This window comes from Geotrypetes seraphini, chromosome 3 (genome assembly GCF_902459505.1).
Source record: "Geotrypetes seraphini chromosome 3, aGeoSer1.1, whole genome shotgun sequence".
NCBI classification, from domain to species: domain Eukaryota; kingdom Metazoa; phylum Chordata; class Amphibia; order Gymnophiona; family Dermophiidae; genus Geotrypetes; species Geotrypetes seraphini.
In genome coordinates this window covers 298557748-298577302 of record NC_047086.1, presented here as the reverse complement: position 1 = coordinate 298577302, position 19555 = coordinate 298557748, and the positions used below count along the sequence as shown (strand labels likewise).

At 41.4% G+C, this 19555-nt stretch overlaps 1 protein-coding gene across 5 annotated transcripts in view; it reads right to left on the bottom strand.

Moving 5' to 3' along the window:
• Window positions 1-356: 356 nt before the first annotated feature.
• The window catches only part of FMN2 (formin 2), a 587410-nt gene continuing 568211 nt past the window's right edge, over window positions 357-19555 (bottom strand). For all 5 annotated transcript variants that reach the window (XM_033938052.1, XM_033938050.1, XM_033938054.1 and 2 more), the window contains one exon: window positions 357-2713. In XM_033938052.1, coding sequence (XP_033793943.1) covers window positions 2687-2713 — 27 coding nt within the window. In that variant the 3' untranslated portion in view covers window positions 357-2686. The remainder of the gene's footprint in view (window positions 2714-19555) is intronic.

Genomic DNA, 19555 nt, shown 5'->3' with positions numbered 1-19555 from the left:
GTTCTCTAACCTCATTATTCAAAGGAACCCATGAAAGATCCCAAGACCCCATATCACAAGGGTTTCTTCCTCCTTCCTCTGTACCGAGTGGTGACATGGAGTGTGGCCAGGCCTGATTCCATATTACCCAGAGCATCCATGGATTTAACTATTCACAGATTTTCTTAATACCTGGAGAACACTCCACTGTTTATTTGTGGCCTCTTGGAAAAGCATAGTCATTATGAATTCCTGTCTAATTTTGTATGATAGGATCCAGTACAGAGTTTTGTATGCTTCAGTAATATTTGCAAAAGTACTGTAATTGTTAAGAGGCTAGCCTAATGCGGTATGGGAGAAAAAACAAACACAGTATGTCTATGTTTCATTATCAATTTTATTATCATAAATTAACATTCTAAAAAACTTGGATTAGAAACACTAAATACAGTATTTGCACATAATAGTTTTCTTTTTAACTTTTTCAGTGCTCACAGAATGGTAATATGCACAAGGAGAGAGCAGAATACAAACAAAACATGCTACATTTTTTTAATTTAAAAAAGTCAAATGTGTTACTGTTGGAGCAACAACTACATAACTGCAATCACAATTTTGAATTATGGCAATATAGCTTTTTCTTTACATTGCTTTTCAAAGATTATAAGACAGCACATATTCATCTCCTTTTGATATCACAGCTCCTCCCGCACCTCACATTATTTTTTTTTCCTCCAAATACTTCTTTGCACAAAAGCATTCCTTGGCAAACATGCTCAGTGTAAAAGATAATTACATAAAAAACATCTTCAACAACTTTTACAGTCTAATCCAGAGATAATATATATAAAAAATTGTCTAACCCCTCCCCCCCCAAAATCAGTAGTGTCCAATCTTTTGTTGCTTGAATGAATGGAGAATACACTGTGATCCAGATTCTCTTTGCCTGTTTAAAAATATTCTTCTCCCTAAAAACCTAAACTGAATTCTACTACTGTCTTCTGAAAGGTTTATTCGGGAAAGGCTAAGAGGGGCCACGGAAGAGTTCTCAGCCAAACAACAAAGTTGAGGCAGTCTCTTTCAAGGGCTATACACATAGTCCAGTGATTTTCCACTTTTTCCATTCCATTGGACTACATGTATAGCCCTCGATGGAAGCTGCCCCAACTTTGTTGGTTGGGCTGAGAACTTTTCAGCGGCCCCTTGTAAAGGTGTGACATGCACACCTCATTTCCTCTCCAAACATATTTAGGACAAACATACAGTGGTTTCTGCACTCTGAGAAGAGCTTTTAAAAGCTTCATGGTGTCCACAGTGCTTACCTCTTTCATTACCTAGACATGAAATTCCTACAAGCATGTGCCATAAAATTGCCATGCTGTACCTTGGTCTTGGATAAACCATTTTTTCCTCTAGAAAAATTAATCATATACTGTATGCTTTATAGTATCTTCATCTGTTTTTCCTATACACTCCATCCTCCTCCCAATTATTTAGGAAAGCACACCATTTTTGGTTGCTCTCAGTACTAAGCATTTATGTATAATTCATAATGGTCACCTTTATTTTGACTTAAAATGCAGGATCCATTCTTTTCATCTACTGACAAAGAACCAAAGTGCAAACCTTCTTGCTGTCCACATTTCCATATTAGTTACTTGTGATATATGTTGATGCACAATTAGGAAGCTCATCAGTAATAAATTCAGCAGAGAAGAGAAACTGTTTTTGCATTTCATCATGTTTACAAGACTCATATGGTGATAGGAACTCCAACTATTTCTACTTTCTTGGTCAAATATATTTTCTGCTTCAGAGTTCCACGGAATTAAGCATGCTGGATTTCTAGGAAAGGGTACACATGTTTTACAGATATATACATCATATTTGTATTGTAACTTGCATAGGGGAAAAACAATGGTAGTATGAGCCTGGTTATTTGTGAAAAAAAGTTCTAAAAAACCCCTCTGAATTAACATATATGAGTGAAGCAGAACATACCTGCTTTGCTTTAGAAAAACATATACAGTATTAAGTGGACTTTGATCATGGTCACAACATTACACTAGATTCTCTGTTTAAAATCAGAAATATCAATTTACTATCATGAAGAAAAAAGAGATGCATAAGTGGCACAGATTCCTTTCGTGAGCATCGGATTTTACGGAAGGTCTTGGAAGAGAAACTGCAATTCTCACCAATCACAAATTCTACTAATATGATCTCCTTTTGGGACTTCAAGATAGAAAACAGTCCTCCATTAAATCTATTCCCAAAATCTTTAAAACAGGAAGGCATAAAAAGCATACATTAAAGGAACAGTAAATGTATATGCTCATGAACAATGAGCATGAAGGACAACAGTGATCACAAGAAATTTCTGCTACAGATTTCGAGACCTTCCAACTTGTGCCTTTCAATAGTGGTGTCAAGGCAAATTCCTGGGAGATGTCGTTTAGGTAGGGTGTAATAGTGGTGTCAAGGCAAAGTCATAGAAGATGTTGTTTAGGTAGGGTGTAGTAGACAAGACAACATTTAGTCATTACTGTCTATTGGTTGGCATGTAAAAGCAATCAGTAGAGATTAGGAAAGCAAATGCAAGGTAAGCTTTAAGCAAATGCACTCAGGTTATAGTTGTTCTTTCTTCTTGGTGAATCCTTTAGGATCCAATGGTGATGATTCCTTTTATGAATTTGACTTCTTCCTTTTAAATCCTCATACTGAGCTTTGCTTTCTGGAAAAAAAACACAAAAATACAACACTATGAATTTTGTTATCCAAATTTTCATCTATGAGGAAATAAAGAATGTCCACCCACTACAAACCTCGTTATAAGAATAATGATCATAATATCATCAGTGATAGAGAAAAGGCTATGAATTTTGATGATTAATATGAATGATAAATTCTGGGAAGAGGAGGAAAAGTCTTAGACTCTAACCTGCTGCAACACACTTTTTGCAGACAGGTTAATTAAACATCTGGAGCAACCCATAAGCATAAAAGCCTCTTCTCCTCCTGTCAAATATCTCCTGTGGTCATCAAAAATGATATAAAATTTGCCTTGTCTTATGCAGATTTTAACACAATTGATTTTAACTATTTTTCCAAATGTCATATAAAGTGCTAACAAACTTGTGTTATTGCCAACAAGTTTTTTTTGACAAACTTGTTCAAAAATGTCAAAAATGATCATTTGACAGTGACCAGCCAGTGTTTTGCAAAATTGCATCAGGGCAGACTCAAATTAATAATCTTTGTTATTCTCCTCTGTATTGTGTGACCGGGCGCAGCCAAGCGGGCTCAGCAAGTGTCCTAACCCAGTGTAATAATAATAATTTTATTCTTATATACCGCCAAAGCCATGGTAGTTCGAGGCGGTTTACAACAAGAAGAGCTGGACAATCAGCGGAAATAATTACAATGAAATCGTCGAATACATGTGGAGAGGGCGGATACAAGTTGAGTGGGAGAAAGTCAGAGTGATAGACATAGTGCAGAGACATCGAGTACATGTAGGGAGCATACATGATAAGGCATTAAGAGTTCTTGGTTACAAATCGGTTGAACAGGTTTGTTTTAACTAGTTTTCTAAAGTTAAGATAGATGAGGAGTGCTTAATGATGTTACCCAGCCAACCGTTCTGTTGGCCTGTCTGGAAAGCAAGAGTTCTGCCCAGGTATCTCTTGAATCGGCAGGCTTTTAATGATGTACATATGTACATCTAAACATATGTACTCTCCATGTAGGCCGAGCGGTTTGCTATGTTGTTTGGTAGCTTGGTATTCCTTTAATAAAGAGTGCAAATTTATTTGTTAAAGTTTATTGTTCTAACATCATAAACTTTCAAAAGTGATTTTCAGGTTTGTATCTTTCTGTGCTTATTTTCCAACACAAATAAACCAAACCAAACCAATTCCAGTTCAAGCCAAAATATCAGGAAAAAAAATATATCTTATTCAAAATGAAAGCTTTTCTTCTGCCAGACAAAACTCTCTTGGGGTTAGGCTTAATCCCCCAAGGATGGGATCCTCTCCTATAATTTTCCCTCAATGGATCAGCTTGGAAGATCTTCTCCCAAGATCCCAACAAAATGGCTGTCTCTGGCTTGTATTTTAAAATTCAAAACAAAACTTCAGCTTTATAATAATCTTGTGCAGACTTTACTTTCATCCAGCCCCCCTCTATCAAAAATATCAACTTATTCCCATTCTTTCAGAGCTGGGCAAATCGGTTCCTTCGATTTCCATATCATAGGAGCTTTCACTATCAGCCATTTCAAAATCTGGCATAAAAACAACATTATTCTCTTCCTCACAAACTTCTATATTAGGTTGCTGCCATGGTGAGGATTGCTGCTTTCTGGCTCTCCTAGGCTGTAGTCTGCTGCCTTCAGTCTGCTGAATGACTCTGGAATGCTGGAGCTGATTCTGTGTGAAAGTTACACCCTTTTCTTTACCTGCAGTGTGCTGATTAGCTCTTACTGTAAGGTGTGTTAGAGTAGCCTGCTCTATGAAGCCTTCTAATCTGGCCTGAACCAGTATCAGCCTGATTGTGTATGGCTGGTATTCCATCCCTGCTTTTCCCCCTCCCTGCCCCCGTGGCTGCTGGGACTTGCATTCTTTCTGGCTGTTTCACTACAGCTGGCTTGGGGAAAGCTAACCAGTCCTGAATGCTTTAGGCATGGCTTGAGGAGGTTTCATTGCAGGAAAGCTTGGCCTGTGAGTATTCCTAGGGGCTGCTTTGGGGGTTAAACTATCAGGCTTAGGAATACTTTTAATGTTTTTAACTTTACCTCCCTCTTTTGGCAAGGCTTCCTCACTAGGAACAGGGGCAGCCTGTGACAGTATGTAAGTAATGAGTAGGAGGGATGGTGATTATGATTAGACAGGAGGGTGAGGAGATGCGGGCAGGTGAAGGCTTATGACTATTGCTTTCAATTTTGGTAGGCAGGAAAAGCATTTTGAAATGATTGGGTATTGGGGGATTGATGTGCCATGGACAGGAGTTCACAAGAATTTTGTCCTACTATGCTCTCCCACTGCAGATTTTTGATTAGTTAATGGAAATGTTTTTAGGTTTACAATAATGTGAAAAAATTAGGACACCCCATGAAATATTCAATTCTTTCTTAAGAAATGTTCACATATCAATATCAAATCTTTTTTTTTATTTATCTCTGAAAAAGAGAGTGATGTAATTGCAGGTAAACAAAAAAAATTTTCTTTGATTTACTCATGAAACAAAAAGATACCCCCAAAAATGTGTATTCTAACCAAGTAATAAATTAGGACACACTACAACCTAATAGCTAGCGTTACCCCAATTGGATGAAATAACTGCAGCGAGACACTTATTGTAGCCATCTACCAGTCTCTGACATTGGTCTGAGGAAAATTTGGCCCACACCTCAATGCAGAATTCTTTCAGCTGTGAGATGTTTGAGGGGTTTCTTGCATGTAGAGCCCATTTCTAATCACCCCACAGCATCTCAATGGGATTACGATCAGGGATTTGACTCAGCCACTCCAGGATTCTCCATTTCTTAGTTTTCAGCCAGTCCTTGGTGGATTTAATGTTATGTTCTGGGTCATTGTTGTGTTGCAGGGTCCAGTTCTGCTTCAGCTTTAGTTTTCTTATAGATGGTCTCACATGTTTCTCAAGCACCCTCTGATACACGGTAGAATTCATGGTGGATTCTATGATGGTGAGCTGGCCAGGTCCTGCTGCAGCAAAACATCCCCAAACCATGACACTTCCACTTCCATGCTTCACAGTTGGTATGAGGTTCTTTTCCTGGAATGCTGTATTTGGTGTACGCCAAACATGTCCTCTTTTCAGGTGTCCAAATAATTCAATTTTAGACTCATCTGTCCATAGAACACTATTCCAGAAGTCCTGGTGTTTGTTTACATTCTCTCTGCCAAACTGCTCTCTAAAAGAAACATCAAGGTCAGACTGAAAAGGTTTCCTCTTTGCACATCTTGCACATGCAAGTTAAATTTGTGAAGTCTCTTTCTGATTGTAGTGGCATGCATTTTCACATCAACAGTAGCAAGAGCCTGCTGTAGGTCCCCTGATGACATTTTAGGGGTTTTGGAGACTTTTTCAGCATCTTGCGGTCTGCTCTGGGGATAAACTTACTTGAACGACCAGACCTGGGCATGTTGGCAGTTGTTTGGAAAATCCTCCACTTGTACACTATTTTCCAGACCGTGGAATAGCTATTGTAAAATTCTTCCAAGATCTTTTTAAATCCCTTACCAGACTTATAAGCTGCTACAGTCTTCTTTCTGAAGGCCTTAAACAGCTCTTTTGATCTCACCATGGTGTTCACTCTCACCGCTGCAGTCATGAGCATACCAAACTAAATGTCTGAGGTTTAAGAAGGGCAAACCTCCTTCAAAATGCTGAGTAACGATGTTCTAGTCATCTACATCTGATGTGATACACCAGTGTGTGGTTTGAGCCACTTTAAGTGGGAGGATATGTGGGGGTGTCCTAATTTATTCCTCAGATAGAATACACATTTTTGTGGATATCTTTTGTTTCATGAGTAAACTAAGGAAACTTTTTGTTTGTTGTTTTCCAGAGATAAATAAAAAAATGATTTGGCATAGATATGTGAACATTTCTTATGAAAGAACTGAATATTTCATGGGGTGTCCTAATTTTTTCACATGACTGTATATGGGATAAATGGGGGAAGATGGGTGCAGAGGGCAGTTGCAGCTGGTGGAAAAGAGGAGGTGATTTTGGCCCAGTTGAGGGTTTTGGTTAGTTATTGGGAGCAATGAAGAGATAGAGGCAATTGGTTTTCCCATAGCTCGTGTGTGACACCTTCATGGCTGATGGTCAAGGCTTAGCATCACCGCAGGCCTTTGTGGGGAATGTATGAATAATATCTTTGAAAATGTTTGGGTTGATGAGAGCTAAGTTGTCACTAACTAGCTTGGGTTTGGGGGAAAGGAGATAAGGAAAATTGCTCTGGAAGGATATTAAAGATTAATATCCTCTGTAACCCAAGCCTAACTATCACAGTCCTTCATAATTAAACCACCTTGATAATACTAATACTGCAATTCTGCTCTATTTTGTGCCAATTAATCTCATTGCCAACATGTATTCTTCCATTCTAGTCATCCCAGGCCAAGGTAGATATGGTAACCTGGGTCACCTTCCACACAGAAATCCTAAGCACATAGATACCGCAGCCTTAAGCCAATCCCCATTACACACACCCTCCCCTCACCCACACTCAAAATTGCACTAGCAAATGTGAGGTCTGTAAACAACAAAGACATTATACTAAATAATCTCTTCACAGACAATTACTGGGACATCTTTCTAATTACTGAAAACTGGCTTAATGATAATGATGAAGCAACTTTGGGTATGTTTTGCCCACCAGGGTACCAAGCAATAGCTTATTCATTCACTAACAGTAGAGGTGTAAGTGTAGCCACAATCATTAAGTCCAGCCTCAACCCAAGACTGATTGACGCCATCACACTAGATGTACTAGAGTGCCTTACCTTTTCAGTGGGTCACAACAGGGACTTAACCTTTGCTTTGATATACAGAGCACTGCACTCTCCAATGTCATAAGAACATAAGAAATGCCACCGCTGGGTCAGATCTGAGGTCCATCGCGTCCAGCAGTCTGCTCACGCGGCGGCCCAACAGGTCCAGAACCTGTGCGGTAAACCTCTATCTGTATCCCTCTATCCCCTTTTCCAGCAGGAATTTGTCCAATCCTTTCTTAAACCCCAGTACCATACTCTGCCCTATAACATCCTCTGGAAGTGCATTCCAGGTGTCCACCACACGTTGTGTAAAGAAAAACTTCCTAGCATTCGTTTTGAATCTGTCCCCTTTCAACTTTTCCGAATGCCCTCTTGTTTTTTTATTTTCTGAAAGTTTGAAGAATCTGTCTCTCTCTACTCTCTCCATGCCCTTCATGATCTTGTAAGTCTCTATCATATCCCCTCTAAGTCTTCTCTTCTCCAGGGAAATGAGTCCCAGTTTTTTCCAATCTCTCAGCGTATGAAAGGCTTTCCATCCCCTTAATCAGTCGTGTCGCTCTCCTCTGAACTCTCTCGAGTAACACCATATCCTTCTTAAGGTACGGCGACCAATACTGGATGCAGTACTCAAGATGCGGACGCACCATTGCCCAGTACAGCGGCAGGATAACTTCTTTTGGTCTGGTTGTAATACCCTTCTTGATTATACCTAGCATTCTATTCGCTCTCTTAGCGGCCGCTGCGCACTGTGCCGTTGGCTTCATTGTCATGTCCACCATTACCCTCAAGACCCTTTCTTGGGTACTTTCAGTCAATAACATCCCTCCCATCGTATAATTGTACCTCGGGTTTCTGCTTTCCACATGCAATACTTTACACTTCTCAACATTGAACTTCATCTGCCATCTCTCTGCCCATTCCCCTAGTTTGTTCAAGTCCCTTTGCAATTCTTCGCAGTCCTCCTTTGTCTGAGCTCCACTAAATAGTTTGGTGTCATCCGCAAATTTTATTATCTCACACTTCGTCCCTGTTTCTAGATCATTTATGAATATATTAAAAAGTAGCAGCCCGAGCACCAAACCCTGCGGAACACCACTCGTGACTTTTCTCCAGTCTGAGTAGTGGCCCTTTACCCCTACCCTCTGTTTCCTACCCTCTAACCAGTTTCTGATCCATCTATGCACGTCTCTGTCCACCCCATGGTTCTTCAGTTTCCGGAGTAGACGTTCATGAGGCACCTTGTCAAAGGCATTCTGGAAATCTAGGTATATGATGTCTATGGGGTCTCCTCCGTCCATCTGTTTGTTAATTCCCTCGAAGAAGTGCAATAAGTTAGTCAGGCACGATCTCCCCCTGCAGAAACCATGTTGACTGGTTATCGGAAGTTTGTTTTTTTCAAAATGTTCATCGATGTTTTCTTTTATCAGTGCTTCCGCCATTTTCCCCGGAACTGAGGTCAGACTCACCTTTCTGTAGTTTCCCAGGTCACCTCTTAATCCCTTTTTAAAGATGGGCGTAACGTTGGCTATCTTCCAGTCCTCCGGGATCACACCTGTTTTCAGAGAGAGGTTGCAAATTTGCTGTAGTAGTTCCGCTATTTCCTCCTTTAGTTCCTTCAGAACCCTTGGATGGATTCCATCCGGACCGGGGGATTTGTCAGTTTTTAGTTTTTCTATTTGCCTGCGCACATCATCAAGGCTCACTTCCATGGATGTTAACTTTTGAGCTTGATTTCCATTGAAGATTTGTTCAGGTTCCGATATGTTGGTTGTGTCTTCGCTTGTAAATACAGACGAAAAGTACATGTTAAGTCTTTCTGCGACCTCTTTTTTTCCTTCACCGCTCCCTTCCAGTCTCCGTTGTCCAGTGGTCCCACCTCCTCTCTAGCCAGCTGTTTCCCTTTAACATATCTAAAGAACGGCTTGAAATCTTATGCTTCCCTGGCTAGAGACTCTCCTCATACTCTTTCTTGGCTTTTCGAACCACACGGTGACATTCTTTTTGATACTTCCTGTGCTCATTCCAGTTTCTCTCAGATTTGTCCTTTTTCCATTTTCTGAATGAATTTTTCTTATTGCCTATCGCTTCCTTCACTATTTTAGTTATCCACGCCGGGTCTTTTGTTCGACTCTTGTTGCACCCTTTTCTGAATCTGGGGATATACAGATTTTGCGCCTCGCTCACCGTGTCCTTGAAAAAGGACCAGGCATGTTCTACCGTCTGCCATTTTTTGGAAGTGTTCCTAAGTTTCTTCTTTACCATTCCTCTCATTGCTTCGTAGTTTCCCTTCCTGAAGTTAAAAGTTGTCGCTATGGTTCTCTTTCCTTTCAGTATTCCTATTTCCACCTTGAACTTGATCATATTATGATTGCTGTTTCCCAACGGTCCCACTACTTCCACTTCCTTTGCAGGTCCCCTTAGCCCATTTAGGATTAGATCCAGAGTGGCATTTCCTCTCGTCGGTTCTCTAACAAGCTGCTCCATGAAGCAATCTTGTACAGTCTCCAGAAATTCTGCCTCCCTAGCGCATCTTGAGCTTCCAAGACTCCAGTCTATCCCAGGGTAGTTGAAGTCTCCCATAATAACTGTGTTACCACTTTTGCATTCTCGCTTCATCTCGGCTTCCATTTCTTCATTGATATCTCCGGTTTGTCCAGGTGGACGATAGTATAGGCCTATCTTTATTTCAGGCCCTTTCCTTCCTGGTATTTTAACCCATAGTGATTCTAGCTTTTTGGCCGTCTCTGCTGTCATTTTAGATGACCTGCTATCCATCCTTAGCAAACTAGTCATCACATACAACTAGGTCATCATAACTTGAGACTAACTTTTCAAACTATCCAAATGAGACCAGATCCCTAGCAGACTTCATTATTTTACTATCTGACCTAGGCTTCTAGCAAATGGTCCCCTCATCAACTCACTCTGCGGGCCACATCATAGGACTAATCTTTATTCAAAAAGATACTCCGCTCACCACAGTAACTCCTGGCTGCACCACCAAACCAGTGTCCTGGTCTGATCACCATTTGATCATATTCAATCACACCTACACAACGAACCAACCATCAATCAGTAAGCAAACCCAATATAAGAAGATATACAATAACAACACTATCAATTTAGAAGATCTCTCCACAGGCCTTTCTAACCTAGTGGTAACATTAAACCCAATTCTGAATCTGTTGACGAAGCTGCTGTGGACTGGCACATTGAGGTAAAAACCCTATACGAAGGAGTAGCCCCAGTCAAAGATATCAAATACTATCCCCACAAATATTCCTCCCCCTGGATAACTGATGACATAAGAGTTAAAAAAGGAGAACTAAGGAAAGCAGAAAGGAAATGGTACAAATCCAGGCTTAACAAGTAGTGCCCTTCAACTGCAAACCGCCAAACGATGCTCCTACTCCCATTTTATACCGAGCCACTGGACTCTACTGCCTCCACAGATCAGATCCCATAAAGAACTCCTCAATGTTAGAAAAGCTATAAAAACATACCTCTTCACCTAACTAGCTAAATATGATAGATTACAAAGAATTATTAATATCTATCAATTAGGCTAAAAACTTATATTGATAAATCTTGCACTGTAACTATGTCAAATTTATTCTGTAAACTGCATATTATGTATATTGGTATTAAAGCCCTATGTATGTGTCAAGTAAGGATAAAACTTGTATATAAAAAACCTTGTACTGGATTCTCTACAAGGAAAACTATTCCAGCAATTGGTAATGGAACCCACGTGGAATGAGGTCATACTGGACTTAGTGCTTACAAACGGGGAAAGTGTTTCTGATGTCACAGTAGGTGATCATCTGGCATCCAGTGATCACTGCATGGTACGGTTTAATATTAAGATGGGTATAGAGCGGGCTCATTCAAAAGTAAAAGTTCCAGACTTTAAAAAAACTAACTTTGTTTGGATAGGGGATTATGTAAAGGAATTGTCTAAATGGGAACGTCTGGAAGGAGTAGAAATGCAATGGGCAAAACTGAAAGGAGTTATTGAAAGGGCAACAAATCTTTTTGCGAGGCAAGTAAGTACAAGAAAGAGGAAAAAAAGGCCGCTTTGGTTCTCAAAAGTAGTAGCTAGGAAGGTAAGGAATAAGAGGTTAGCTTTCATAAACTACAAAAGATCGCAGAAAGAGAAAGAGGAAGACAGGCAAAAATATCTGGAAAAGTTAAGAGGCTGGTCGAAAAGTCAGGAAAGCAAAGATACAATTGGAAGAAAAAATATTTGACACGGCAAAACTAGGACTCAAAACATTTTTTAGATTTATCAGTGATAGGAAGAAGTACAAAAGAGGCTTTGTGAGACTCAAAAGTGAAGGAGAGGAATATGTAGAAGCTGATAAAGAAAAGCATGAATTGCTTAACAAATATTTCTGTTCTGTGTTCAAGGCTGAAGATCCAGAAGCAGGACCGCAGAAGACAAATGCAAATAGGGATGGTGGAGTGGTAGACCGCAATCAATTTTCAGAGGGTTCTGTTCATGAGGATACTATATTTTCAGTTACAGCTCCTCAAACCTGGAATTCACTGCCGAAACAACTGAGGGAAGAGCAGTCAGACAGATTTCAAAGGTTTATTAAAAAGCTTTTTGTATAAAGATGCATTTGATACATAGGATTCATACGAGGCTTTGCTTATAATTTCTTCCTGTCCTCATGTTTTGACCTTTTATTGCTATCTTTCCTATTCTAATTGTAGTTCCCCCACCTCCCTCCTGTTTAATTAATAGCTTACTAGTTGTGATAGTCTATGTCATTGTTATTAATCGTTTTGTCTGTCTTCCTCATTTTATATTGTACATCGCTTTGAATTTCTTGAAATTGTGAAATGATCAAATTTTTTAATAAACTTGAAACTAAATTAAAGGTAGAGAAAGCGATGCGGCTGGATGGTGTACATCCGATGGTGCTGAAGGAACTTAGGGAAGTTCTGGTGGCTCTGCTAACTGACCTTTTCAATACTTTTCTAGAGTCAGGAATGGTACTGGAGGACTTGAGAAGGGCGGATGTGGTCCCTCTCCACAAAAGTGGATGTAAGCAAGAAGTAGGGAATTACAGGCCAATAAGTCTGACTTCTGTTGTAAGCAAATTAATAGAAACACTTTTAAAACAGAGAAAGGTGAAGTTTCTGGAATCCGGTGGATTACAGAACCAGAGGAAACATGGATTCACTAGAGGTAGATCTTGTCAGATGAATCTGATCAATTTCTTTGACTGGGTGACCAGAAAATTGGATAGAGGGAGTGCACTAGTTGTGGAGCATTTAGATTTTAGCAAAGCCTTTGACAGTGTACCACACAGACAGCTAATAAATAAACTGAATGCCCTCGGGATGGGTCCCAAAGTGATGGGCTGGGCCAAAAGTTGGTTGATTGGAAGGCAACAGAAGTTAGTGATCAATGGAGATCGCTCTGAGGAAAAGGATGTCACCAGTAGTGCGCCTCAAGGTTCTGGGCCTGTTCTTTTTAACATTTTTATAAGCAATATTGCTGAAGGGCTGTCAGGTAAGATTTGCCTCTGCGGATGATATCAAAATCTGCAATAAAGTAGACACCCCAGATGGTGTGAATGACATGAAGAAAGACCTAGCGAAACTTGAAGAATGATCTGAAATTTGGCAGCTAAAATTTAATGCTAAGAAATACAGGTACACTGAGAAACGCATGCATGTCAAATGCGCGCCAACAAATATGCACCGACAAATGCTCGCACAGCATATACACTTTTTGGGGTCATGCGCATGCACAAGAGTAATTACCGTTTGCATATACCTTATCCATATCACCATTGCATGCATGCAGCACACTTGTTTGTCTTGCGAGCATATGTTGTGCATGCATTTGCCGGCACGTGTTTGTCTGCGTGCATTTGTCCTGTGCGCATTTGACGGGTCACCAAAATACAAGGTCATGCATTTGGGCTGCAAAAACCTGAAGGAACAGTACAGTTTAGGGGGTGAAGAACTTTTGTGCATGACAGAAGAGTAGAACTTGGGTGTAATTATATGTGATGATCTTAAGGTGGCCAAATAGGTTGAAAAAGTGACAGCAAAAGCTAGAAGGATGCTACGGTGCATAGGAAGAGGTATAGACAGTAGGAAAGGAGGTATTAATGCCCCTGTATAAGACTCTGGTGAGACCTCGTATAGAATATTGTGTATAATTCTGGAGATTGCATCTTCAAAAAGATATAAAATGGATGGAGTCGGTACAGAGGAAGGCTTCTAAAATGGTGCGTGGTCTTCATCATAAGGTGTATAGGGACAGTCTTAAAGATCTAAATATGTATACTTTAGAACAGGGGTGTCAAACTCAATCACATGAGGGGCCAAAATCTAAAACATAGGCTAAGTTGCGGCCAGATTTTTTATTAAGATACTTAGGAGTCCTTTTATTAAGGTATACTAACCGATTTAGCATGCGGTCAATGCGCACCTTAATAAAAGGACCCCTTAGTCTTAGTAGAAGTATAGGGTTACAACCTCTCCAACCCCATGCCGGCTCTGTGATGTAAACATAATAAATAAATATGACTTTTCCTCTCTCTTTGTAAGGTCAAGGGCCATGCATTTGATACACCACCTTTCTGTGGTACAACTAAAGCGGTTTACCTGACTTACAACAGACCTGAGAAGCAGGAGAAAGACAGTGTTAGGCAGATAGAGAGCACTAAAAGGAGAAGTACAGTGAAGTGACAGACAGCTAGAGGGCACCTAGAATCGGGAATAAAAACAACGAGAGGCAGGCAGCGCGACAAGTAGGTAGAGGGCCCCAAGAAGCACAATGGCAAGTAGGTAGAGAGCACTTTGAAGAGGGCTGAAAACAATGACAGATAAGTAGACAGTACTGGAGCAGGAAGGCACCCCTCTCCTGTCTCTGCTTCGTGGGCTCCTACAGTCTATTACGCCTCATTCTCCAGGCTCCTCCCATCTACTGGCAGCTTTTTAATACTTTTTAAAGCAAGTGGTACCAACTGGCCCCAGAAAACTGAAGCACTGCCTCCGAGCTACATGAGCCGCCGCTTGGGCACTACCATGGATCTGCACGGAACAGCTGTTGGTGTAAACGTGCAATGCCAGAGCCACGTGCAGGCCAAAGAGAAGCCCAACAGCGCACAACCATCTCCAGGCACAGCCGTCGTGTGAAGTGCAGCTCTGCCAATGTGAAAAGAAGCCGCGTTGAAATTGGAGGGAGTGTGCTGCAGGAGGGCTCCGATTTCGATGCAGCTCCTTTTCACATTGGTGCAGCTGCGCTGCACCTGATGGAGGGAGGGAAGGAACGGCGGGCCAAATCTCTGCGATAGCGAGAATTGTTTGGCAGGTCAAATTTTATTACCCAAAGTTTGACATGTCTGCTTTAGAGGAAAGGTGGGAGAGGGGAGATATGATAGAGAAGTTTAAATATAATTGAAAAGATATTATTCGCCAGAGATGGGCTGTGTCAACACGATAACCATTTGATTTAAATAGGTGGAGAAAAAGCCTCAAATTGTTTTATAATAATAGCAATCACTAAATATTCAAAGCTGCATATGTTCTTTTCATTGGCAAAAAAACTCCACCACAAAAATGTAATTATCTACTGGGGCACTAAACCTACCACTGTGCACAGGGAATGAAAAAATCTGTACTTAGCTTAGAAACATGGCCCGGGGTCAGGGCTGCCATCAGGGCAGTACTACCAGTCCTGCATTCAGGGGCCCAGAGCTGACAGGGGGCCCGGGCTCCCCCAGGGTCCTCCTAGGCCACCATAGCACAAATTATTGTATTATGCTTCTGCTGTGCACAACAATAAACACTGCTGTCATACTTTTTTTTGTCTTCTGCCGATTTCCTGATAGCACCCCCCCGGACAAAAGTGGGGGGGGAAGGGGTGCATGGGGGCTCAATAGGATTGCTCAGTAAGGGGCCCAAAAATTTCTGATGGCGGCCCTGCCCGGGGTGACGCTGCAACCGCTGCTGCTACAACTTCTTCTGCGGCCCGATAGTGCAACTGTCCGGCGTCTACCAGATGCCCAATCCAAAAACCATGTTGACACTGTTAATAAACAGATATTTAAAAAAAGAGAAAAGAAATGAAATGAAGTGTGTCAAGAAAAGTGCAGAATAATTTGTTTCATGGCTCCACATCATTCTCTTCTTGGTTGGGCTGAGATCTTTTCAGTGGCTCCTTGTATTGTGATGTCATAATGCCTCATTCCACCAATGCCTAAGTGCCAACCTCATCGGTGATGTCACAATGGCTTTGTTTCCCTATACTTATACCCATTTACTAGATGCATTTGCCTCATTGAAATGAAAAGTGTGGAATAACTTGTAAGTTTCATGGCTCCACATCCTTCTCTTCTTGGTTGGACTGAGAACTTTTCAGTGGCCCTTTGTATATACTGTGCACATACAAATAGGCACATCTAGCATTCAAAACATGATTCTTCTATTCACTTTTCTTGCACCTTTTCTAAAGGCTGCTCCTTTGGATCACCGAAGAGCAAAAAAAATTGAGCCTAGAGTATCTTGTGCTCACTGATTGATAGAGATAGCATAGTAGCTGATTTCAGCTTCTCTTGCCTCATTAGTGGTCCTCTGGGCCAAAGTATGCCTTTAGTGGTGATAGCATGTCTACCTGCTTACTTTATTGACAGAAACATAGAAACATAATGGCAGATAAAAGCCAAATGGCACATCTAGTCTGCCCATCCTCAGTAACCATTATATCTTTCTCTCTCCGAGACATCCCATGTGCCTATCCCAGGCCTTTTGAATTCAGACAGTCTCTGTCTCCACCCCCTCTTCTGGGAGACTGTTCCATGCATCTACCACCCTTTCTGTAAAAAGTATTTCCTTAGATTACTCCGGAGCCTATAATCTCTTAACTTCATCCTATGCCCTCTCATTGCAGAGTTTCCTTTCAAATGAAAGAGACTCAACTCATGTGCATTTACATTACGTAGGTAGTTAAACATCTCTATCATATCTCCCCTCTCCCGCCTTTCCTCCAAAGTACTTATACAGATTGAGCTCTTTAAGTCTGTCCCCATACGCCTTATGATGAAGACCACATACCATTTTAGTAGCCTTCCTCTGGACCGACTCCATCCTTTTTATATCTTTTTGAAGGTGCGGCCTCCAGAATTCTACACAATATTCTAAATGAGGTCTCGCCAAAGTCTTATACAGGGGCATCAATACCTCATTTTTTTCTACTGGCCATACCTCTCCCTATGCAACCTAGGATCCTTCTAGCTTTCGCCGTCACCTTTTCAACCTGTTTGAATTCAATATGTGCTGTTGTGTAGTTCTCTAGATTTCTACTTTGTTTTGCTTTTTCAAATATAGCATATTAGTTAGTTCTCTAGAAAAAAAAACAGGTTATTTTATGGCTTTAAGATTCATATGGACTTCGTAAAGTGACGACTTCAACGGAGGTATTGGGTCAGGTCACCCTGCCTCCTATATTTCAGAGTGCTTTATCTGTGCATCTGCAAACAGCTTTTTTTCACGTGTTATTTAGTATGGCATGTTGTTTGTCATCCTGCTCTCTGTACCCACTATTCTTCTTGCATTTAAATCTTTTTCTTTGCCCTGCTACATTCTCTAGCATCTCCTAATGGCTTTGCCCCATCCCATGCTGCCTTCAACCATCTTCATCTCCTTACTCCATCCTTTACTGTAGGCTGCTCTCTCATCAACTTCCCACTAACCTGCTGAAGGTTGTTCATGCCCCCACTCAGCTTTATTATGTCTGCCTATTTCTCATCACGGATTTTCAATGCGAATCTCACTCCTCTCATGCCCGAACCAGAATTCAGAAATCTGAGACATGCTCCACTTGAAAATTATTCTCATAAGTTGACTGATACATGAATGAAGATGGGCAAATTGAAAGCAGCCAGGATTGAAGCCTTAATAATTGGTGCCACTGCTTACGAACTCCAAGCATGTTAATTCAACCCCATCATGTTGAATTGAAACACTGCTCAAGGGGGACATCATATTTCCATGCCTGGATCTTTCATTTCCCAGGCTGTACAACTGAAGGCAGTGAGGAGATAAATAATATAGATTTCAGTGGCCAAGGTTATCAGCAGGGCTGTATAAGTGTAGGCCATATGCAGATCAAACATTGTTATTTTATTTAGTTTCCCATGTGTTTTGTTGATTTTATTATTTTCAGTTAGCAAAGCTGTTGTTGCTCAGTACTGAGCACTATGGGATGATAACCTTCAGTATTTCTCAATAGGTGCAATACTGAGCTCTAATCGGGGAAGCCACTGCTTGCCCTGGGATCGACAAGGCAGGATTAATTCGTCGAGGGCCCCTAGGCACACAAGTACACTGGGCTCCCTGCCCCACCCCATCCCACCATGCGCCCTGCCCCACCCCATCCCACCATGCGCCCAGGCGGAAACAGTAAGCTCCATCAGAGGGAAGCTTTGGGCAAGCAGCACCACTTTGAACAATTACAGTTCCCGTTGCCTTTCTTACCCGCGTTGCTTGCTTGTCTTACTTTCCGTCGATGGGGGGGGGGGGAGCGCGTTGCCGATCAGGGTGGGGCCCACGTTGCCAATCGGGGGGCCGCATTGCCGATCAATGATAGAGGGGCCCATTGCCGTTTGGAAAAAACTATGTTGATGCCCTCCTTCATCGGGCCCCCTTGACCATTTCGGGCCCTAGGCACGTGCCTACTTGGCCTATTGGTTAATCCTGCCCTGAGGATCGGTAGCATAAAATGCTGCTAGTATTTGGGGTTTTGCCAGGTACTTGTGACCTGGATTGGCCACTGTAGAAATAGGATACTGAGCTAGATGGGCCATTGCACTGACTCAGTATGGCTATTCTTTTTTTTTTAATTGAAACTTTTTAACATATCCAAATAAGTATACACGATATGGGAATTTACACACACACACACAAAAAAATAGAAATATTATTTCTTAATACAACTTAAATCAGCCACAGAAAGTCAGAAATCCCATCAAGCCCACATCATTGAAGAAAAAGAATTGCATTACATAACAACATAAAATTTGGTAATCAATAAGGGATAGCCATACCCTTAATTTTATAGAGGCATTTAACTACTTAAACTCCTATTTTCATTGAAATTATCATAACCAAGAAAGGAAAATCTACCCCAACTTATAAAAATGAGGTTACTGAGAATGTTCAAGAAAATACTCTAAATGAATAGGATCAAAAAATACGTAATCTTTATCATGAAAAGTTACCAAACACTTACACGGAAATTTCAGAAAAAATGTGGCACCGGATTCCACTACCTTAGATTTCAAAGCTAAAAAAGCTTTTCATCTAAGTTTCATTACTCTAGCCACATCTGGAAATATTTGGATTCTAGCCCCACAAAACATTGCCTGTTTATTTTTAAAACAGTATGGCTATTATGTTCTTATAGTACTCTATTGGTAATCTACAGGAAAAAACAACAACAACAGTTTTTCCTGTCATTTCAAATGATTGCTCAGCCCTAATAAGTGAAGGCTCTTGTGGCAAGTATCCTCTAAAATAAAAATCTAAGCACGCATGCACACTTAGGACGACGTGATCCCTTCCAATGCCTGCTTCCGTGACCATATTCTATTTGCGGCGCATATGGTGGCTTGAGGCGCGTGCACCAGCTTGCAGCGATTTCAGCAGCGGTGGCGGTTTGACTCCTGCGTTGCTGCTGCTGGGACACCTCTTATTACCCCCGTACCAGCAAACACAGCAGCCGCAGGGCATTTGCTAGGCTGGCCCACTTCGATAATGCGAGGTGGGCCAGGCTAGCAGATGCTGGACAGGGGAAGCAGGGAAAGGAGAAGGAATACTACTGGAGAGGGGGAAAAGGGGTGCTGCTGAAAAGGGGGGGGGAAGGTAAAGGGAAAGGAGAAGGCCTACTGCTGGACAGGGGGAGCAGGTAAGAGGTGCTGCTGGATGAGGGGGGAGGTAAAACGAAGGGAGAAGGGCTGTTGCTGGAGAGGGGGAGCAGGGAAGGGGTGCTGCTGAATAGGGGAGGGAAGTAAAAGGAAGGGAGA